The 24,237-nt window shown below is 41.8% G+C and overlaps 1 protein-coding gene across 1 annotated transcript in view; it reads right to left on the bottom strand.

Moving 5' to 3' along the window:
* The window catches only part of LOC126480850 (uncharacterized), a gene marked incomplete at its 5' end in the record, with an annotated part of 52,670 nt that extends 48,558 nt beyond the window's left edge, over positions 1 to 4,112 (bottom strand). Inside the window, 2 exons of the mRNA XM_050104212.1 lie at positions 3,543 to 3,689; positions 3,961 to 4,112. Coding sequence (XP_049960169.1) covers positions 3,543 to 3,689; positions 3,961 to 4,112 — 299 coding nt within the window. The remainder of the gene's footprint in view (positions 1 to 3,542; positions 3,690 to 3,960) is intronic.
* Positions 4,113 to 24,237: the final 20,125 nt, after the last annotated feature.

The following is a 24,237-nucleotide window of genomic DNA, read 5'->3' as shown; positions in this document are numbered from 1 at the left end:
ACTGTAATACTGATTGGAGTACTAACTACATGCACAAAACATTTCAGACTCCAAATGAGTGTAAATTTACAAACTTTTTATTCTATATTACCAGAGATGGATTTTATATTCTGCCCTAGTCCTGTTCTGCAAAACATGTATTTTTCTTATTTACACAATACATTTATATACTTTTATTTTACTAAAATTATATTTAGGCTGATACCATTTTATGGTCACAGAAAGATAGCATTTATTCAGTATAAATTAAATTTTAGACCATAAACCATGTTAAAATGTTACACACATGTCCCAGTCCATGCTCCACAATAATGGTCACAAAAAAGAACTCTTGAGACTAAACTCACACAAGCTGACCGGCACATATGAGTCCAATGTTTGTATCATGAACAAGCCACTGTGAAATCATTTAAAATAATGATCACGATCTTCAGGGAAATTAGAATCTGAAGACTTTCTTTATAGAAGTAATTCATAATAGTATTATAGGAGACATCTTCAAATAATGAAGTTTCCTCCATGTCCGACATACAAGATCAACAATGACTGCATTCTACCAGGTTTGCCTAATGACTGTGTGACATGGCCCCAAAATGCAAAAACCAAATTTCATACACTGAGGATTGCTCACGGAGCAAAGAAGTGATATACGTTTAGAATATCTTGGATATACAAGAAAACAAATGGGTCAAAATGGAGTAGAAGATGTATAATGATGATGAAATTGAAGGTTGACAGGACATGTAGGCAGATGACTGGCTTTAAGTAATCTGCTGGACTCTGTGACATAAAATAAGACCAAGAAGAGGACCTAATATGTTGGACATGTGACATTAGAAAATATGCAGGAATAGCGCAGTTGGATGTAGCTGAATACTTATGATGATGCCGGTAATGGATGTCAAATTGCTTATGATAACAGAAGATACAAATAGGACTTTATGACTTTTTGATGTCATATATAATTAGGTGGCCTGTCAAAGAACGTATGAAAGTGGCCAGCTTAATTCTTCAAAGTAATCTCATTTTATCTGCAATTGAGACAGGTTTATTACAACAGCAAAATAAATTCTGTTACATTAATGGGATAATATACAGAACTGTCAACGACAAGGTGACTTGGAGACCTTAAAATTATTCCAAGTTTATGTATGGTAAGTGTGCACAATAGACTATGCAGTAAGATAGTCTTCTGAGATTTCTCTCTTTTAGGCTTGCAATAAAATATAAAAAGAATTGATTTGTAATTTTAATCATTCATAGAAAACTGTATTAAAAATGAATGCATGTTAGCAACAATGGTTTCTGTTGTAAATAATAAGTGGCTGAACCATTCACAAAGCAGGGTTTTCATGTCATAATAAGGTGTATATTATGTTGTATTTATCGCACTCAGCCTTTGCTGTATGACAGCTTTACCTGTACATTAGAAAATGAAAACCTGAACCAAATACACCACAGTCACACTTAGAAAAATCAAAAGAAGAAATCTATAGGATGCACACTGTAGTGCACATTTGTCTTTTCCAAAAATGCATGGCCAGTAAATGAAGCAAGCAATGAAGCACAATAATTAAACGTGATGTAAACAATAAGATAGTGGAATAGCAAAACAAATGGATGCCATGTGAATGGAAGTTGGTAGCATATCATTAGTTTCAGTATTCAACAATATAATTTGTAAAAAGACAAAAAATGTTAGGTTGATTAAAGAAGAGAGAGATCAAAGACGCAAACCAGGCATATAAAGCATACAAAAGAGAAGACAACTGGCAAATTCTTATTGCAGATTGAAACAATATAATGATATAATATATTCTATGAGTGGAAGAGAGTGTGTGTCTAAATTATGATTGAAAGGGGTGCGGTTTTCATTTAGGAATACATAAGATCTGCCTGTACTATGATTATTACAAAACAATGAACTTTGGAAAGGAGTTAGAGCAGAAAAAATATTGTCCTCATATGCCTGTACATCACTGCAATGAATAAAAAAAACCACCATCTAAGTATTTTGCCACACTTTAAAGTTATTTATGTATTGTTGACTTGATATAATAAACTAACTTGATGAAATCATTTGTTCAGCGCATCTAATGTCATTCTCCAAACTGTAAATGCCAGAAAATACTGGTACAATGTAGCACATGTCAATTTACTGTTGAATATTTTATTCTATATGGGCCTACACAAACTTCAATTAGAGTTAAGTAGAGCCTGCCCCCTTGCAATTTTCATAGCTTGTGTACGATTTATGTTGACCTACATAATATAAACTAAAATACAATTCAGAGGTTTGTCTATTATCTAATATAGCATTTTTAATTTCCCTTTCAGTTTCAGATTTTGTAACGAAAAGTTCATTAAATGTGTAGTGAATTTATACTTTGGTATGACACAGGTCAATCTATTATGTCTGCACAAACTAAGTTGAGACCCTGTGCAGCAGCTGATGAGAGCTACCATAGAGGTATTTCCCATTTACAGCTGGTGCCATCAGCCACTGCACTGAGTTTAATCTCAACCTGACAAGGTAGTAACAGAAACTATTTCACATTCACTTTTGTTGGTTGTGTCAACTCTCAACCTAGAGCTTGGTTATGCAACAGACAAGTCCTTCCCCCCCAGCCAAGATTTCAAGATGAGGGGTTGTGGCTCTATCACACTCTAAATCAAATTTAACATCCCTGAAGACTGACCAAGGTAATGCATTCAAATGCAACAATAATCACACACGTAAGATCAATGACAAGGCAAAATATGTTTCTGAAATCTATATGCCACATAGTGTCAGAAAGATAATCTACTTACCAACAGACATACCTCTATGTACATACTCAATGTTCATTTTGTTAAAAAAGCAAGTCAAAAGAGAATGGTTTGCCTGTAATACACTGCAGAAGCTACTATTATTTAATACATACATCAAGATTTCTTACCAAGCCCAACTAATGGTGTTAACCTGGACCAGCCAATTCCAACAAGGAAGATCCTGGTGGGATGTCAACTGAAATAATATAGTTGTTGTTGTTCTGCAAATAACTTGCCAAGAAACAATCTCTTGTCAATGACAATGACAATTTAAACAATACTAATTCTCTACACAATTTTTTAATTTGATGCTACAATATCAGCTCCCTGATGGAATCACATCTAGTCAGTATTAACCAGGTTAACGATTTAAATAAAAGATGCATGCAAATTTGGTAGAACTACAGTAAACAAAAGGGTTAACTACTCTTATTTTAGAGAAGATATTTTGCTTTAAGTGAAACTACACAATCACTGGAATGAATGCTTACAGAATACACCATAATAAAACTGCTCTGTTTCCCAAGATAGTCCACAAGCGAAATACAAGCACCATTTTAAAGTATCAAGAAAGAGAAAATTCTGACTAGAACATTTATTTCATTCATTTCTAGATACAACTGTAGCTTGGAACAGAGGGGTTAGCTGCACATCTACTCATATAAAATACAAAAGAATAAGAAGAAATGTCAGCGACCAACCTGGATGAAAATGTTTACATCGCGGTTTACCTGATTAGATGTTCCTGGAAGCACACCACAGTTCTTCTTGCCAAGCCTTGTCCGACTGAGAATGTTTTCAGGTTGGTGTACGTTTCCTCGCACAATTTGTGGATTAAAAATCGCCTGTAGTTACTGACCGGCGGGAAAATCAGCACGCTGAAAGAGAATCGAGAGCAAAAGTGGTTCAACGCTTGACGTAAGTACTGCAGCGGGCTCCGCTTGCACTATGAGTCTTTCACTTTCTCTTTCGTGCAAGGCGCTACGCCTCTTCCTGCTCCCCACTATTTTATCCCCTCCAGGTAAACTTCTCCCTCCCTGTCACTCGCTGTTTTTGTTTCAGAAGAGAAGCAATCATAATATACAAACCAAACAAAAGATCATTTTACACAAATACACTCGCCGACAATACTGCTCACAGAAGACATACCTTCGCTGATTTTTATGTGTCGTAACGAAGTGCTGCAGATCTGTTGTGACATTATGAACGAATTCGTTATCTTGTAGATTGAGATATCTACCGCCCACTGTGTTATCCAGCTTGGCAAACAAAGTTTTAACTACTCTTAACCAACAAAAACATCAAGCCACTAGCATCCAGTACCACTCACGCAACCACGACCACTGACGTCACGCAGTTGACAAATGAATAGCGCCTCAGCAGTTTGCGACATTTACGGCGACCAGCGATCCGGCGAAGAGGCGCGGAGTTTCATTGATCACGTGTCATAAACATGTTATTGTTGGTGTGTTTGTTCATATATAAACACACAACTCTTGCTGGAAAATGGTCTTTGAGTGAAACCGACGCACAATAAAGAATAAACTGAACAGTAGTTCAAGGTGTTACATAATACCATGTCTACTATTTATAAAAGTTATGGAACACAATCAACAAACAGTATTTTATATTATTAACTAACGATAGTTGTAGCCCATAAACGTTGAATTTATAGTTTACTGCCGATGGCATTCCTTATCGATGGGCGGAAGTGTGTTAGATTGGCGAATTTGTTTAATTGAAATATTTACTTCGCTGTTGCGGCAGCAGTTAATGCCATATACAAAAATAAAACCAGAAACTTATTTGATATTTGGCAAATTGCAACTTTACTGAGAAATAGTGTCCTATAACCGAAAAAATTAGACGAAGTGTTTAGTGATGCATTAAAATGTTCCTGTGTCTCTTTCTAAGTAATGCGCTACAGAGCCTGCCTTCAGCAGTGACTCTAATAATTATTTTATTGAAATTGTTCAGAATGATTTCAGATTTACATTATACAGTACACGTAAGGTAATCACGTTATATTTTTCGGCAATCAGTCTCAGGTTTACCATAAGCAAACAATGGAAACATTTGTTCTGTAGCGTAATTGTTACGGCAATGTTTCTCGTGACAGATTTTTGTAAAGTGGAAAAAAGTGTACGACTGAACACGTGACGGTACTGAGCCTGCGTTATTGGTCCTATCAATACCGACCCGTTTTATAACGTGTATTGCCAAAGTGAGGGGTGGGGATCGTACTTACCGCCCACCCTAAAAAAAATAAAAAGCAAAATCCCTTATTTATTATTAACTTACATTAGCAACATACTCTGTGATGAGATAATGGTGTGTAAATAGGGAGCAGAACCTGAAAATATGCCTTAGCACACACTCTTAGAAAAAAAACCAACACACCCTCGTTTGGAAAAAAAAACCAAGGGTGGAATGGAGGGGGGATACTTTATGACTACTAGCAACAACGTTTTAAAAATTCAAATGTCGTCAATTATTACTGTTGACATTTACTCAGGAAACACGTTTTAAAGAAAATTTAAATGGCTCTGAGCACTATGGGACTCAATTGCTGAGGTCATTAGTCCCCTAGAACTTAGAACTAGTTAAACCTAACTAACCTAAGGACATCACAAACATCCATGCCCGAGGCAGGATTCGAACCTGCGACCGTAGCGGTCTTACGGTTCCAGACTGCAGCGCCTTTAACCGCACGGCCACTTCGGCCGGCACGTTTTAAAGAGATACTGATGTGTATGTTCGGTCCTAAACGTGGAAATATTGAAAATGATATGTGCTGTGAACAGTTGTATCTATTACTAAAACTTACATTGTTCGGTTAAGTTTACCTGAAAAATTAAAAGAATTTTTGGAATCTGGTCGAAGACTTAATTAAAAAACAATAAATATTTTCTTCAAAATTTTAATATATAAAGTACCTGTCTAGATTATTGTATTTCAAAAAGGTGGACATAAAATACCCTCCCTCCCCGCACCCGCGCCTTGATTATTACATTTTCAAAAGTTTGGGCTAGCGGGTATAACGAGGACTATTAATATGGTGAAACTGCGTACTTTAAATGATAACGAGACAAATTTCGACGAGACGAATGTGATTGGCTCCAGCTCGGTTTCCAGGTACGAAAGCTGGAAAATTTACAACCAAAATGCGAAGGAAGGTTCGTATGTGGAAATTACGTTCTTTCTACCTGCTTAATGTACGAGGGCTATATGGAAAGTAAGGTCCGATAGGTCGTTAACTGGAAACGACAGTGAAAATCTGATGAAGCTTCACACAGGCATGTTGGGTAGTGTCTCTAGTATGCCTGTCCATCGTGTCACGTCGCTCTTTTCAGTATTGAGCTTATAGTGAGCACGTAAAGATTCCTAGAACAATAATGTCTCCCGTCAAGTACGGATGTCCGCTGCGAGGTTTCGCCTGATTTTATGCAACCCCACATAACGTACTTGTCATGCATTTCCTTATTCATGACAATTCTCAGCCACAGACAGCATGGACAACGAGGACCCCCCCCCCCCCCCCCCCCCTGCAACGTTTTAAGTGTGATGAACCGCTGGCTCTGGGCTGCAAAGGCTAGACTGCATCGTTGAAATGCTCTTCTTGTTATCGTGCCGCTCACACATAATAACAGTTTGGAAGGAGCGCCCACCGGCGTGTTGCACAGGTCCTTGCTGAGTCGTGTCACATCAGAATCCGGATTCTCCGCAGGTCGGAGCTGCTGTTTGCACCTACTGGCGTATTTGACTGCTGTGTGTCAGCAACGGCGGGAGGTAGCTGTGCCTTACCGCGCTATACATGGGAGCTGCTAATGGCGTTACGGGCGCTGACACAACATGATAGCTAATACAGCAGCGGGGTTGGAACACGGACTGATACTTCTACGATACCTGGGGCTCCTGCTGGAATTAGCGGCTTTTCGCAGATAAAGGCACACTAAGAGGTCTAACAGTGTAGCACAGCGAGCTGTAGTCTACGACACGTCGTCAGACGAATGGAGAACGAGTGGATGCAGTTGCATATTATTTGCCTGCAACTAACATTTATTCGGAGTCCACCCATATACAGAGTGATTCACGAAGATATGCAAATATTTTATTATGTTATTCTACAAGTAAAACTAAAGAAAATATTTCAAACATCGGTCCGCAAATGTCTTGTTACTGAGTTACGGGTAATAAAAGATTTTGCCTGAAATTTAGCAACTTCGCTATTTTGAAGCCATCACTAAACTCTTCAAGGTTAAACTAAAGCACAATTTCCATTTATTTTGTTGTTATTGGTCTGGTTAATCTAATAAAACATGCCCCAGACGTGTATCTGCAGTAGTTTTCCAGAACATGAAGAGAAGCAAAGATTATTATACACGTAAATTTGTTTACTTTCCATTAAGAATGTAGAAACGTTTATGTCATTGTTGGCAACCGTAAGTGAGTTGTTTCAGTCGTTTCCTAACATTGAAACGAGTAAGTTTTCTGGATTGTTCAGTGAAAGAACAACAGTGTATTTAAGTGAAGCCACTTAGTAGCTGTTGTAGTTTGTAAATTATTTATGAAATAGGTATGCCTTATTTCTCCAAAATTAAATTCTCTACAACTTCTGTTGAAAACTTTGTGAAATTATCTGGAATTAAAAAAAAAAAAAACAAATTGGGCCAAGTAGTTAATAAATTAAAAATTTTACGAAATTACGTCTCTGCTTCTCTGGATTTTGTGGGAAACTACTGGAGATACAGGCCTGGGACTTGTTGTATTAGATTCATCAGATCAATAACAACCAAATAAATGGAAATGGTGATTTATTTTAACCATGTACAGTTTTGCGATGACTTCATATTAGCGAAGTTACTAAATTTCAGACAAACTCTTTTATTAGCCGTAACTCCGTAACTAAACATTTGCTGACCTATGTTTATACGAACTTTTTTCTTTAATTTTACTTGTAGAATAATATAATGAAATATTTGTATATCTTCGTGAATCACCCTGCATAATTTCGTTTTAAAAATCTCTCAAGGAAAACGTCGCAAAGATTCCATGGAAGAGATGTTACCTTTGAGATAGTCTTGTCGGTCTTCATTAGCAAATATTTTACAAATTACAAGAGATATTTAGACGACTTTGTGTCATTTCCAAGGAAAACCACGAGGACTTAATCTCATTTCGACCACCATCAACGTATTTACAAGACTGTAATGAGTATGACATGTGATAAACTATTTCACAGTCCACACAAATGTATGTATGTTCCACATCACCTAGAATGAAATACTGTGGCGGTAAGAACCATCATCCTCCAGTTGGAGTGGGGGTGGTAAACATGGAGATAGAAGGGGGAGAAGGAGACAGGCAGACAGAGAGGGGAAGAAGAAGATGGGAAAAGATAGGAGGGAGATAGAGACAGATTGAGTGAGGGGGAGGAGAAAATGGACAGAGAGAAGGGAGAACAGGGGGCGGACAGAGAGAGGAAAGAAGAGGAGATGGACAGAGGGCGGGAAGACATGGCATAGAGAGGGAAGAGGAGGAGATGGACAGAGAAAGGAAAGATGAGGAGGTGGACAGGCAAAGGAGGGACGAGAAGACGGGCAGGGAGAGTGGGTAAGAGGAGATGGAGGTAAAGGTGGATTGAATGAGGGGGACGAGAAAATGGACAGAGAGAGGGGAGAGTGGGAGGTGGACAGAGAGAGGAAAGAAGAAGGGAGAGCAGGAGGTGGACAGAGAGCTGAAAGAAGAGGAGAGGAGATGGACAGAGACAGAGGGCAGAAGAGATGGAAGAGGAGGATATGGACAGAGAAAGGAAATAAGAGGAGGTGGAAAGGCAAAGGAGGGATGAGAAGATGGGCAGGGTGAGGGGGTAAGAGGAGATGGAGGTAGAGGCAGATTGAGTGAAGGGGACGAGAAAATGGACAGAGAGAAGGGAGAGCAGGAGGTGGACAGAGTGGAAAGAAGGTGGAGGGCAGAAGAGATGGCATAAAGAGGGAAGAGGAGGAGATGGACAGAGAAAGGAAATAAGAGGAGGAGATGGACAGAGAAAGGAAAGAAGAGGAGGTGGATAGGCAAATTAGGGATGAGAAGATGGGCAGGGAGAGGGGGTGAGAGGAGATGGACAGAGAGAGGAGGAGGAGTAGATGAGCAGAGAGAGGGAGGAGGAGGAGGAAATGGAATTATAGAAGGTTGGTATAAATACATATACAGGCAACGTTGGGTGCTCAGCTAGTACATACAAAATTTCCAATGGTTGTCATATTATCTTCTTCACTGTAATGTCTGTCTGTAGGCCACACAAGTCGAAACGGTTTTAAATTGCCATCTATTTCAAATCTTTTTGATATCTTTGTAAAAGTCCATCAGCCTTAATTGCTGACTTCTTTCTTGCTTTCCCATCGAAGTTTAAGACTAATCAGTCAAACTGGTGGCCGTTGTACTCTGCTTCTTCTCGAAGACTGTTTTTACTAATGATTAAACATTTGAATGAACTTTTGATATTAATGTATTTCTCCATTGGTTCCATCCTTGAGCGACATTGTCATCTTCCTCTGCAGTTCCACATATCTCTTGGCATATGCTTCTTATCGATGCATTGGTTCAGTAACAGCTGTAAAAGTCTTGAAGCTTTTGGTTTTCAGATGTGCTCTCCTGAACAAAAAGCCAACCATCATCCAACACTTCCAGCTGATGATATGCACCACACATGCTGAACGCATTCTTATACACTCCTGGAAATGGAAACAAGAACACATTGACACCGGTGTGTCAGACCCACCATACTTGCTCCGGACACTGCGAGAGGGCTGTACAAGCAATGATCACACGCACGGCACAGCGGACACACCAGGAACCGCGGTGTTGGCCTTCGAATGGCGCTAGCTGCGCAGCATTTGTGCTCCGCCGCCGTCAGTGTCAGCCAGTTTGCCGTGGCATACGGAGCTCCATCGCAGTCTTTAACACTGGTAGCATGCCGCGATAGCGTGGACGTGAACCGTACGTGCAGTTGACGGACTTTGAGCGAGGGCGTATAGTGGGCATGCGGGAGGCCGGGTGGACGTACCGCCGAATTGCTCAACACGTGGGGCGTGAGGTCTCCACAGTACATCGATGTTGTCGCCAGTGGTCGGCGGAAGGTGCACGTGCCCGTCGACCTGGGACCGGACCGCAGCGACGCACGGATGCACGCCAAGACCGTAGGATCCTACGCAGTGCCGTAGGGGACCGCACCGCCACTTCCCAGCAAATTAGGGACACTGTTGCTCCTGGGGTATCGGCGAGGACCATTCGCAACCGTCTCCATGAAGCTGAGCTACGGTCCCGCACACCGTTAGGCCGTCTTCCGCTCACGCCCCAACATCGTGCAGCCCACCTCCAGTGGTGATGCGACAGGCGTGAATGGAGGGACGAATGGAGACGTGTCGTCTTCAGCGATGAGAGTCGCTTCTGCCTTGGTGCCAATGATGGTCGTATGCGTGTTTGGCGCCGTGCAGGTGAGCGCCACAATCAGGACTGCATACGACCGAGGCACACAGGGCCAACACCCGGCATCATGGTGTGGGGAGCGATCTCCTACACTGGCCGTACACCACTGGTGATCGTCGAGGGGACACTGAATAGTGCACGGTACATCCAAACCGTCATCGAACCCATCGTTCTACCATTCCTAGGCCGGCAAGGGAACTTGCTGTTCCAACAGGACAATGCACGTCCGCATGTATCCCGTGCCACCCAACGTGCTCTAGAAGGTGTAAGTCAACTACCCTGGCCAGCAAGATCTCCGGATCTGTCCCCCATTGAGCATGTTTGGGACTGGATGAAGCGTCGTCTCACGCGGTCTGCACGTCCAGCACGAACGCTGGTCCAACTGAGGCGCCAGGTGGAAATGGCATGGCAAGCCGTTCCACAGGACTACATCCAGCATCTCTACGATCGTCTCCATGGGAGAATAGCAACCTGCATTGCTGCGAAAGGTGGATATACACTGTACTAGTGCCGACATTGTGCATGCTCTGTTGCCTGTGTCTATGTGCCTGTGGTTCTGTCAGTGTGATCATGTGATGTATCTGACCCCAGGAATGTGTCAATAAAGTTTCCCCTTCCTGGGACAATGAATTCACGGTGTTCTTATTTCAATTTCCAGGAGTGTATAATGGTGTATTTGTTCGTTTTCGTTATACATAGGAACAAAGCTGCAACACTGAACCTGTTTCGACAATCACTGATTAAAAAAATTGCAAAATGTAATTTCTGTTTCAGGAAACAAATTTCTATCTGAGTGGATGATAGAAATTTCGAAGTTCATCACAGAGACGCGGGGTTGCATCCAAACACGTTGGTTTTAATATTTAAAAAGATAGGTTATATTTTTCTCGCTTTTTCTTTGGTGTGAAAACATTGAGAGTTGGAATAGTGTTTGTTTCCTCCCAGGAACTTCTAAGATCGGCGTGAAGTATATACAACTGTCCAATCCTTGATCGTTCAATCCACAAAGAATGATTCACAGCTTGTAAACGTGATTTTCCCTTTTCGCTGGCAGACACCAATATTCTCTCGTTCGGTGACCAGTTGCCATATGCAAATAAAAAATTGCTGCCATCACAGATCATTAAATTATTTTCTTGAAAGAGGCTGGCTCTGAGCACTATGGGACTTAACTTCTGAGGTCATCAGTCCCCTAGAACTTAGAACTACTTAAACCTAACTAACCTAAGGACATCACACACATCCATGCCCGAGGCAGGATTCGAACCTGCGACCGTAGCAGTTTTCTTGAAAGAATATTACTACAGAATCGGTCGGATCTTCCGTAGGTCCCACGTATTTTATCCTAATGCGATGCACCTAGTGTTTCGCACTTCTATGTGATGAGAAGGACAGGCAAAGGAAGGACAAGAAGATGGGCAGAGAGAGAGGGGGTAAGAGGAGATGGAGGTAGAGGTGGATTGAGCGGGGGGGGGGGGGGGGGGGACGAGAAAATGGACAGAGAGAAGGGAGAGCAGGAGGTGGACAGAGAGCGGAAAGAAGAGGAGATGGCCAGACGGAGACCAAGAGATGAATACACTAAGCAGATTCAAAAGGATGTAGGTTGCAGTAGGTACTGGGAGATGAAGAAGCTTGCACAGGATAGAGTAGCACGGAGAGCTGCATTAAACCAGTCTCAGGACTGAAGACCACAACAACAACAACATGTGATGATATCGATGTTAATGAGCTGTGGCCTCGACTGAAGAGCTGCTGTACTTCGTCAACGTAAACTGATGAACATGTAGTAGTATTTGTTTCTTTTGCAAACTTTTTTGCGCTTACAAAATTGTTTCGTATTTCATTTACTGCTTCACCTGGAATACAAGCACGGCTACCTTCGCATAAAACTGTCTTATTTTTAATGGATAGGATTCCTTTGCATTCGTTCTTTATAACGTTTACACAACGCTAGTAAACTACATCTTCTTTGTTGGTGTAGTCCACTGCATACTGAATCCGTTGTAAATTAAAGAAAGCTTTCCTTTGATAGTCACGGTGAACTCCATCCTCACAGCATCTAGAATTTGGAACGGTACTTGCCGGTCAGAGATCAACTGCATTACCGAACTCTGGGAGAAAACCAAGTTCCACAGCCGTCTGTCCATAAACTGGTGTGCAGGCTGGTTTCTTAGTACAGAAAATGACATTTCCCAGTGATACGTCGCAGGTAGACATGGACAGGCGGGGCCCGCTACCTGAAGAGTCCTAGTCTCCACAGACGTGTCACAAAACGGAAATGAAATGATCGTATGGCACTGATGGCCGGAAAACCCCCCAAAAATGTTCAAATGTGTGTAAAATCTTATGGGACTTAACTGCTAAGGTCATCAGTCCCTCAGCTTACACACTACTTAACCTAAATAATCCTAAGGACGAACACACACACCCGTGCCCGCGTGCCCGAGGGAGGACTCGAACCTCCGCCAGGACCAGCCGCATAATCCATGACTGCAGCGCCCGAGACCGCTCGACTAATCCCGAGCGGCGGAAAACCCCACCTGGGGTAGTTCGGCAACCGAGTTGCAAGTCTTTTCAGGTGACGCCACAACGGCCGACTTGCGTGTCACTGATGATGAAATGATGGGGTCCTCTGCGAGGTAATCAGACGCGCTGACCACTCAGGTAAGTAGACGAACAGAAACGTCAGGAACTCGGCAGGAACTGCAGTCGCTGCGGCCATTCGCCCTTGCCTGTGTGAGGTCTCTTGCCTCTGAATGCCCCGGCCATCTGCTGCTGCGTTATCAGCACCGCCAGACCGCATTCTGTCTGACCAGGCCTTTATGGAAAGAATAGTATGAGTGGCGCAGAGCGACGTACCGCGAAGGAGCTATCCGAATGGAACGGAAGTTGATGTATGAGACGTTCATGTGCAGACAGACAAATGATTACAATTTCACATGATTACAACTGGGTAGTGTGTTCAACAGAAAGAGCTTCACAAATTGAGCAAGCAATCACGCGTTGACCCACCTTTGGCCCTCATGCAAGCTGCCTCTGGACCTTAGTAGTTAGTCGGCTTGGCACTGATTAATAGAGTTGTTGGATGTCCTTCTAGGGACACTGTGCCAAATCTGCCCATTTGGCGCGTTAGGTCGTCAAAATCCCGAGCTGGTTGGAGGGCTCTGCCCATAATGCCCCAAACGTTCTCAGTTGGGGAGAGATCCGGCGACCTCTGCTGGCCAAGATGGAGTTTGGCAAGTATGACAAGCAACAGAAACTACCGCCGCTTGCAGGCGGGTATTATCCTGCTGAAGTTTAAACCCAGGATGGCTTGCCACGAACGGCAACAAAAAGGGGCGTAGCACATTGTAGACGTACCACTGGGCTGTAAGCGTGCTGCGGATGACATCCAGAGGGGCCCTTCTATGAAAAGAAATGGCACCTTCGACAATCACTCCTGGTTTTCGGGTCGTATGGCGGACAACTATCAGGCTGGTATCCCATCACTGTCCGTGGTATCTCCAGCCACGTCTTCGCTAGTGATCGGGACCTGGAATCTCATTGACTGGAGTAGAGTTGTCTTCAGTGATGAGTTCCGCTTCGAAATGAGCCCCTATGACCAGCGATTTGATTTCTTAGAGTTATCATTTTTACTGCCGAACACAGCCTCTGCAACACATTTCTCAGAATATTATATTATAACTTTAACATATAACTAAAAAGTTTTGTCTATCTTACTTTTTAGATTTGTGTTAAAGTGTAATTTAGGCGTGATGCTATATTTCTTAGAAAGCTTTGGATCAATTTTTATATATATATATATATATATATATATATATATATATATATATATATATATATATACGATGTTAAATACTACCACATGACTTGCTAAAATAATTGCGAATATAGTGTGAGTGAGGTTGGCGAATATAGGTATCGACTTGTAATTCATGTTAATCCCCGGAAACCGAAGAAAGTGGGGCCTCTGTATGCATTGAAATGATCGTATGGCATTGTTGGCCGGGAGGCCCCATTAGGGGAAGTTCGACCGCCGTATTGCAAGTCCTCTTTAGTTGACGCCACTTCGGCAACTTGCGAGTCAATGATAATGACGGACACACAACACCAAATCCCCTGCTGGGAATCGAACCCGGGCCCCCTGGGTGGTAGGTGGTGACGCTACCGCTACGCTACGGAGGCAGACGGAAGAAGATCCGTTGACGCAGTAATATACACTACCAAAGAACGTGAAGCACCAAGAAGGAGAAGGGGAAACGAAATTACCCACACAGTTGTCAGGGTACGAGGTGTTCTTTCAGTGATTACGATATCAAGTCAAACTTACAAAGAACTTAGTAATGTCAGCCCACTACCAGTATGACGTAGCTCTCCCCCCCTCCCCCCTTGTCTTGCGCGGATGCACTGATTTTGTTGGGAAGGGTTTGGTGCATTCCTTGTATCTTCTCCTTAGGCAAGATGACCAACAAGTGTTGTAACTGGTTCTTGATTGTATTGGGATGGAGTTGACATCTGAGATGGTCCCACACATGTTCTATCGGAGCAGATATGGGGGTTTCGCTGGTCCACACCAGCGGTCGCGCGGTTCCAGACTGTAGCGCCTAGAACCGCTCGACCACCTCGGCCGGCGCCAACAATGGTCAACCGCGTTATTGCAAAACCGCTAATCATTGTTGAACACAATGCGACGCCTTTCATCAGCAGTTCATGCTTCCGGTCGCGGCACAGCCCCAAACGCAGCAGTTTGTGTTGTGATGTTTACGGCATCCCATGGTTTATGTAGCAAAAATTAAGAATTCAACACTCAGAGCCACAGTACACAGGCTCAAAGCTCTTTGTTGATACTGAGCACAAAGAGAAACTGGTGAATCCATCTTACAGTCATTAAACTTTGTTGATCCTAAGCACAAAGAGAAACTAGTGAATTCATCTTACGGTAATTAGCATGACTGTGATGATGGCCTTTACTCTTCGTGTTAACAAGACTCATTTTCCAGTACCACGATCTTGAAGAAGGACGCAGATGACCACGCTGTTTAGCGCGCAACAGGGTTAAATAGATTCCTCAATCCATCAATCCATCCATCCACCCACCTATCCACAATAATGAAAACGTAAGGACGATACAGAAACAGACAGTTCATTCATTCGCACACCGTGCTGCGTAACAGTTATTCCAAGGAGAGCTTTCTGAGATGTGGAGCCAGTCAAGTTATACATTAACAAACAGAAGCAGTCATTGCAGACTACTTGTGTAAACTATAGGCTCCTAACAACTAATAACAATTAGTGATAACCGAGTCACATTGTTAATTACAGTGATAAAAATTTTCAGTGTATTCCTATTCAGGATATTATGTATAATAGCAGAAAAGCAGATCTACTGAAAGAAAAATAAAGGCCACTGCAGCTTTATTGATTTCAGAGAACACAATCAGTTACCCATGTAGTAGACAAGTTGAATCCCCTTTAATGTGAACTTTAGTGTTAACTAGAATTATATTTCTGATTTCAAATTTTCTGATGCTTTATAAAAGCAGTGGTTAATAAGGTATACGTTTACCTTATTTTTAAACTATCTGAAGATTTACAATTTCCTTCCATATGCATGCCGCCATGATGTTCAAGACTGTTGCATCAGAATGTAAACATCCTTCCTGAAACTTAGACAGAAACACAGCGCCGTTTCCACCATTAAGCAGACTAGACGGCCGCATAGGTCGGCAAAATTTTAGGGGTGAAGAAGGGCGGAAAATAGTAACTTCAAATGAAACAGCGAAAAAGTTGTACAAATGTATAGAAAAAGTGAAAAAGAGGAAAAATTAAAATACCGAGTTTTCAAAAGCATACGGAATAGTTAAGTAATAAGTCTTTACTTACTTTAACGAAATTGGATGCTCAAAATGATGAGATTTATTCCTCATTAAAACAGAAAGGAAATAACACCACGATTATTTAAATGACCTAGTTTGATGCCTAGGCAGGTCTCCCATCAGTATAGCCTAATTTCTAAATTCAACGAGAAATTCATTCGTGCCAGAAAATAGATCCACACCTTTACTAGTCCATTTTCTTGAATTAAATAAAATGAGTAATTGATGCTGAATTTCGTTGCACTGATGTATTCAGTTGAGTTCTAGTTCAAAATGTTCAACACATTCTTCCTACTTCAATTACTTTGGGAAATTTCAAAAACTGAGGATAAAAAAAAATAGGAAGTGACGGACACTTGTTGTTCTCAATCATTTTTAAAGTAATTGGGGACTTAACATGAAAACTGAGGACTCTTCCCAGAAACTGGTCACTTAAAAGTATATTAGGAGATTTGCAGTGTTGTGCCGCTGGTGTGTGTGTGTGTGTGTGTGTGTGCTCAAAGGCGAGGTTTTCAGCGCGCTTACACTCATTAAAACAAATAAATGTGGATAAACTCTCTTAACATTGTACGTATTGAGCAGGAAATCAAAAAAATGACGCTCATTCACTCACTCCCACCTCACTCGCGTTGAGCCACACAATCTCACACTACTGAAAACAGCTGAGAAAAGCGTGGAAGGTGCTACACTTGGGATGAAGGCAGATGTAAAACCGTAGAAGACCCAAAAGAAACACACAGGGATATGCAACTGACAGACCGCTTACAAAAAAATCATGGATGTCCCAGTCAGCCTGTTAACACATAATGAACTGTGTCTCCTGCATGTTGGTGGTGGTGGGGGGATGTAGGGGAGTCCGATAGCAGTAGAAAATTGGGGGCATCATTTTTCAATTCTAGCAAAGGCCGCAAAGCACCTAGCAACGATCCCTGTAGAAACACAGTATTGGTAATTATCTTTACTTCCAATACTGAAGTTGTCATTTTCACAGCTTATCCTAACCCCACTCTTATTATTAACTACAAATATCATTAAGAAGCGAATGTGTGGCCATATGAGAGTAAGAAACCCGAGATCGTCAGAGAGACTGCTGCAAGCGGTCAGCTATCGACTTTACACAATATTTTTTCTGCATACTTAAGAAAAATAAATATTTTTGTTGTACCTTAGTTGCATTGATTCACTAGGCTATTCTGTGAGGAATAATGGAGTATATCTATGCAAAATGCCCCAGAAATCCCTGTTCCAGGCGCACAAAGTGAAGAGGATTCGAAAGTTCAAAGGAAGCAGAACTGAGCATTTAGATTGACTTACCCGTGTGCTAATACCACCTCAATGTGTTATCCATCTGGATGCCTTGCGATTACACAGAGTTTCATTTAGTGTGTGCCAACAGATCTCTACTTCTGGTACCTGTGAGTCATTTTTTGGCCTAAAATTGCATAGAAACTGATTTTGAAAGTTAAGTTGTTTGCTGTGAACCAGTTGTAAACACGTAGGCAGTTCACTCTGCATTAAAGACTGTGCAACAGACTGCGAGCTTTGGGTTCAAAGTATTTCGGAGATGCTTCGGGAACTCAAATTGGAATCACTGGAGGGAAGGTGACGTTCTTTTCGAAGAGCACTACTGAGAAAATGGTGAGAACCGACATTTGAGGCTGACTGCAGAACGATTCCACTGCCGCCAACGTTCATTTCGCTTAAGGACCATGAATATAAGGTTAGAGAGATTAAGGCTCGTGCAGAGGCCTGTTGATAGTCTTTTCCTTCGCTCTATTTGTGAATGGAAAAGGAAAGGAAATAACTAGTATTTATATAGGGTACCCTCCGCCACGCAACATACGGTGGCTTGCGGTGTATATATGTAGATGTAGAAAGTACACGCGCTAGCTGTTTCTGGAAGGTTTCGCGAACATATGCCAAGGTCTCCTCTTGAACGACTTCGTAAAACAAAGAACACCTCGGCCAGCCGGGTTGCGGACCCATACGAGGCCGTTGCCTTGGATGTGGTCCAGACTGCCATGGCCAGCACAACAGAATACGGGAGATTAAAGAGCCGAAATACCGCTGAATCACTGCAATTCTACGATCACCGTTACACATTACGAAAAAACGTAAGATTAGCAAGGAAAGCGAATGCAGCATAGTTATGTTGGTACTACTCACATTGTGTACAATGTTTTACTACTTTATACCATTAATCTATTTACTAATGTCGCATTGTGTTTCGAGCCTACGTTCATCCACAGGCGGTCATTCAGACTACGTCACCATTCATTTACAGTTTTCATGTAAGGAGGTTTAAAATAAATTAGGGAACTGCGCTGCTTTATACTTTTGATGCTTCGTAAAGTAAATTATGAGCTTATTCTAGTCCATCGTTACATTATTGGCTCTGAGCACTATGGGACTTAACATCTGAGGTCATCAGTCTCCTAGACTTAGAACTACTTAAACCTAACTAACCTAAGGACATCACACACATCCATGCCCGAGGCAGCATTCGAACCTGGCGACCGTAGCAGCAGCGCGGTTCCGGACTGAAGCGTCTTGAACCGCTCGGCCACAGGGGCCGGCATCCTTACATTATTCTAGAATCTCTATGATCACTTGGAGATACTAAATGCATGTGATATATTTAGTGGTTGAACCTCTTTCCTTATCCGCGTTTGCTTCCTAAAATTTAATACGGAAATGTAACCCTACCTTGAGCAAACACAATTTTTCTTGTTTTACTACCCATACATGTTTCAGAGAAGTTTCTCCATCTTCAGCGGATTTGATTTATTATCTGTTGAACAACATACAAAGAATTGACGCATTATGATACTTACCAATTTTTGAGATTATAGTGTTTACATTACTATAGGTATCGACAGAAATATTAGCATGAAGAAGAAATGTTGGGTAGGTGCTTAAGTTCGTAGCGTTTTTGTTTTACATGATGGTATTCCGGTTGCTACGGGTTTATTTATCGACTGTCATGTTTTATTTATAGTTCATTGTTGCTATTTGAGTTTCCATATTGTCATTTGGAGATAGCGATTTGAGCTGTGGACGCTAGAAAATTTAGTTCCAAGTGAAGAAATCGGAAAATTTCCGACATATTCTTCTGTTTGAGTTCAGTGGAAGAATGATTGCATCGGAGGCAGCCAGAAACATTTGCGCCGTGTACGGGGATAATACCATTTTAAAGAGCAAGGCAAGCAAATGGTTTCCTCATTTTAAGGAGGATCGTTATTACATTAGGGACTCCATATTCAGGAGGACCCTCGCGGTTTGATAAATAAATAGCGTGTGACGAGGGCCTCCCGTCAGGTAGACCGCTCGCCTGGTGCAAGTCTTTCGATTTGTCGCCACTTCGGCGACTTGCGCGTCGATGGGGATGAATTTATGATGATTAGGACAACACAATACCCAGTCCCTGAGCGGAGAGAATCTCCGACCCAGCCAGGAATCGAACCCGGGCCCTGAGGATTGACAGTCTGTCGCGCTGACCACTCAGCTATCGGGGGCGGACCGCGGTTTGATGAAGATCATTTCAAAAAATGCTTCAAATGGCTCTGCGCACTATGCGACTTAACTTCTGAGGGCATCAGTCCCCTAGAACTTAGAACTACTTAAACCTAACTAACATAAGGACATCACACACATCCATGCCCGAGGGAGGATTCGAACCTGTGACCGTAGCGGTCGCGCAGCTCCAGACTGTAGCGCCTAGAACCGCTCGGCCACTTCAGCCGGCGAAGATCATTTAAACGCATTAATCCACAATGATCCACGTCGGTGTACGGCATCAATTGGCTCGTGAATAGTACCGACCATTCCTATCCTGCATCATTACTGGTGACAGGAAATGGTGTCTTTATGCTAATATACGGAAAGGAATGGTTGAGCCCAAACAAAGCAGCAGCTCCCTATACAAAGACCTGTGCATGTGGTGGAACAGCGGCGGTGTGGTGTACTACGAATTGCTTCCCCGAGGTGTAACCGTCACTGCTGACATTTTTTGTCAATAACTGAGACGTCTTGTACGCCGCAGTTCAAGCACAACGACCAGGAAGACTGCGTGGAGTGCTGCTATTCCATGTTAACGCCCGTTCGAATTCTGCCAAGCTGACAAAATAAGCTACACAGGAGTTGGGTTGGAAGTCATTGCGCAACGCCTTATTCACCTAACCTTGCACCAACAGATTTTTATCTTTTCTGCTCTCTGTTGAACAACCTTCAATTAACTTCCTTTCCGAATTAAAATGCGCTCCGCACATGATTCAACGACAAGTGATTTCTACAATCGCGGTATGGAAAAGTTATCTCTGCGTTGGCAGACTGTTGTAAATAGCGAAGCAAAATATATTATTGATGACTGAAGTCTCTGTTATATGTACTTATGCACCAACCTAATATGTACCTTATACCTAATATATGCCTTATACCTAATATATGCCTTACCTCTTATAGATGTCCTTGTTCACAAGTCCGTTAGGCATCTGCATCACAGGAAATAATTACGGCGCTGCTGTTAGGCCTTCATTACCTTCTGTTGGCTAGTTTCGGTTTTCCATCGACAAAGCTAAGTTTAGAGTTTTCTCCTGAGGGTATCTGCTATCTTTTTCTGTAAGTGTGATTTTTATAAATCAAATTCCATTTTCCCGTTTGATTTTATGATAAATTTCCTTTCTTGGTTATCAATGATTTTTATTTGGGATCTGCTGCCAGTTATTATGGATTCAGATGCGTAAAGAACTTCTGTTTTAGCGCCTGTGTTATAACGTAGCACTTTTCCTTTTTGTGATATGGATTTTTCTGTTGTATTTGCTGCACGTGCGTTTTTATGCTCTTTATAGTTTTACAGTTGTGCTGTATAAAGTGACTGCTGCCAGCGTATCAAATTTCGTAGTACTGTGTGGACTTTCCTCTCCAAAGATCTCAACGGGATTTCTTGATGCTGCGGAGATTGAAAATCGGTCAAGACAGTTTCGTTGCACAGTTGCTGGCACTCATCACTGGTTGAATTATCGAGGAGTTCGTTATAGCCTACAGTACTTGTGAGTAAGATCAAATAAAAATACTGGAAAGAGCAGCTGGAAGCAGAACCCGGAACGTCCTTCATTAAGTACTAAGGCGGGCTGGATAAAAATTGTTACAGGTTCACCAACAAAGAATCCACAACAACGGGTAATAAAAAAAATAATGTGCAAAATACTATGACTGTAGGACTTAGGAGTGAAAAGCCATGCCGAAAATAAAGTGTAAAAAAAGGAGGTGGATGAGATGTCACTAAAACGCTGGACTTAAATGCGAGAGGAAAATGTCTCAGCTACGCCCATGGGTACGAATCAGTCCAAGCGTTTGATGGGATGGTTCCTTTGAACAGGTCAAGACCAAGTTCATTCTTCGCTCTTGTATGAATATTTCACAGAACTGTTTACGCATATGTTATAGCTTATAATATTAAGCAGCTTACATTCAAAATACAGCTCATATTTATACTTGTGAGATGTATATTAGGTTTCACAGAAACGGACGAGTCTCAAAAACTGAATATCATGATTTACCTTTTCTTGATTAGATACAGAAAAATAAACTACACGCCCAACCATTTACGAAAGAATGAATTGGTTAATTTGAAAGTTCCCAGTGTCTTTCGAGTTTACACTAGTTATTTGGCACTGTACATTACATGTCACACCGGCAGTTCCACGTACTACTTGCAGCTTCGCGAGTAAGAGGTCGGAGCAAATTGTGTGAGGGCCTATCTACGCGAAAAAAAGTATTACGATTGTCGTGTGTTTCGTTTATATTTTATCTCTTTTTTTCACAGGCGTGGAAAGAGCGCTGCTGTTCTAGCGAACTACCGCAGTTACCGTGACAGTGGCTAGAAAGTCTCGCTCCAGGCTTCAGTATCGGCTGGGTCGCCTGGTGAGCACCAAACAGGTTCCGACGTGGTGTCGTAAGAGGCAAAGATAATCTATGCAAGCAGTATTGAGCAAGATTAGTTCCGCAAAAGGGGGCGAGACTTAACCAATGGAAAGTGAATACCATAAACAGCAGAGTACATAGACGAGTTTCGTTTTTCGCCATTGATGGTTAGCCCTAAAGTAAAGATGCAAGTCTAAAAAAATATGTAAGTAAATTTATTGGTGATCACGCTGAGCTTGAAAATTAGTTCAAAGCTGGTTCAGAAGCGTCAACAAGTGTTACGATTTGGTCTTTTTTCTTTGCCTTTTCTTCTTTTTGCGCAAAGCAGGAAACCGTGGTGGAATTCTTTATCAGTTCTTTTCTATATCTTGCAAAAATGTTATAATAAGTGCGATAATATGGCCGTGAATTTCAAAAGGGAAGAACTGACGTTTATGATGAAAGGAAATGGAGGCCATTTGAACTCCCTGATTAAGTCATCCACAAGACTGAGAGAGAAGTTCGAATCCACGTTTAACTATCAATGAATTTAATGAACAATCGCTAGAAATATACTTAAAAAACTGATACAGATGCAAACAGAGGCAGATTAAGTTAACGGAAATGCCTGTTCGTGTATTGCGCAATAGCACAGGAAGTGTTGCAATCCAACGCGTGGGTGGTGCAGTGCTTAGCACACTGTAAGAACGCATTTCAGTTCCATCCTGATTTAGGATTTCCGTGATTTCCCTAAATCGACAAATGCCGGTATGGTTCCTCTGAATGGCTACCGTCGATATCCTTCCGCACTCTTGAAACTTTCCGAGGTTGTGCTCGATCTCCAAATAATCTCGATGTTGACGGGACGTTTAAACTCTAATATTCCATCCTTCTTCGGGTGTGAAGTGCCGGAGCAACCACGGTTCACTCAAGTTCTCGCATCAAGTAACTTTCAATTGTTATCGATGTTGAAAGAATACGTAAGTGGACTAGGTTCAATAAGCGTTCATAATTTGTTTGAGAGAGCAGGCGGAATATTTCTGTGACGAAATAAAAAGACGCGATGCCAGGCTCATAAATGAACACAAATACGAGGTGTGGAAAACTACTTAACTCTATGCTGTAAATGTACGTCATAACAAAAATAAATTTATTGAAGCATAACACACACACGTGCTTTCTACATTTACTGTACTACCTTCCTCGTTAATCTTCGCGAATAAGACTCTTCTAATCCGAATAAAATAATTAGATTTCGGATCCAAAATCAACTACAGGGCTTAGAAAATGGCAGTATTTATTAACCTGCTACAGCTAAGAGATTACACATATTCCATCTACGAATTGTGACTTTTTCAAGAGAAAAATCGCCTCGCTCTCTTTGTGCATAGCGCCGTTACTTCTTGACCTGGCTTTCGAGCAGCAGATGAAGCTGGATTTCTACTATGAGTAACTACGTCTTGCTGTATGATATGGTCTCGTACGTGACTTCCCTCTAGCGGGGAACGAGTTCACAGAGGAACAAGTGTGCCCAATCAGTTCTAAATGTGATTTTCCGGGAAGACCTGATATGCAGCATATCTTAATGAAAACGGAATTCTTCAGCTACCTTCTGGATGAGAATCTAAGAACGCCATTAGGAACACAAAGGTTGTTGACGGACAACGCGATTTTTGTCTTTTGCAGAGCTCCCATTTTCTCTCTTTCTCATATCTGGCATGCCCAGCACACATATCTCCTACTATAGCTTCTGTAAGCCGCGTGCTGCCACCAAAGACTGAATTAACAAGCACGAAAAGCAACACCTCAGAAAACAGAAAAATCAAAATGAACATCTCTAAAAAGAGAAAGATCATACCGAGCACTTCCGAAAACACTGCGTTCTCCAATAATGGGTTGATGACTCTTAAAAAATTTCCACAAATGTAATAAAGTGCTTGCTATTAAAATTGCAACTTCAAGAAGCATAACTAACACAAAAATTTCCGTTTTGTGCTTATACGTTATAATAGGAAGAAGACATGGTTAATTGCGTGCGTAATTTGATGGCATATAGGGTTCACAGCGGCACCATCCCTGCTGGGCATTGAGTCTACGTCTACATCTACATGAATGCAGTGCAGTTCACTATTAGGTGTCTGGCAGAGGGTTCATCGAACCACTT

Source organism: Schistocerca serialis, chromosome 5 (genome assembly GCF_023864345.2).
Source record: "Schistocerca serialis cubense isolate TAMUIC-IGC-003099 chromosome 5, iqSchSeri2.2, whole genome shotgun sequence".
NCBI lineage: Eukaryota > Metazoa > Arthropoda > Insecta > Orthoptera > Acrididae > Schistocerca > Schistocerca serialis.
Note: the sequence above shows the minus strand (reverse complement) of the source record. Positions and strands in the feature narration are given on the sequence as shown.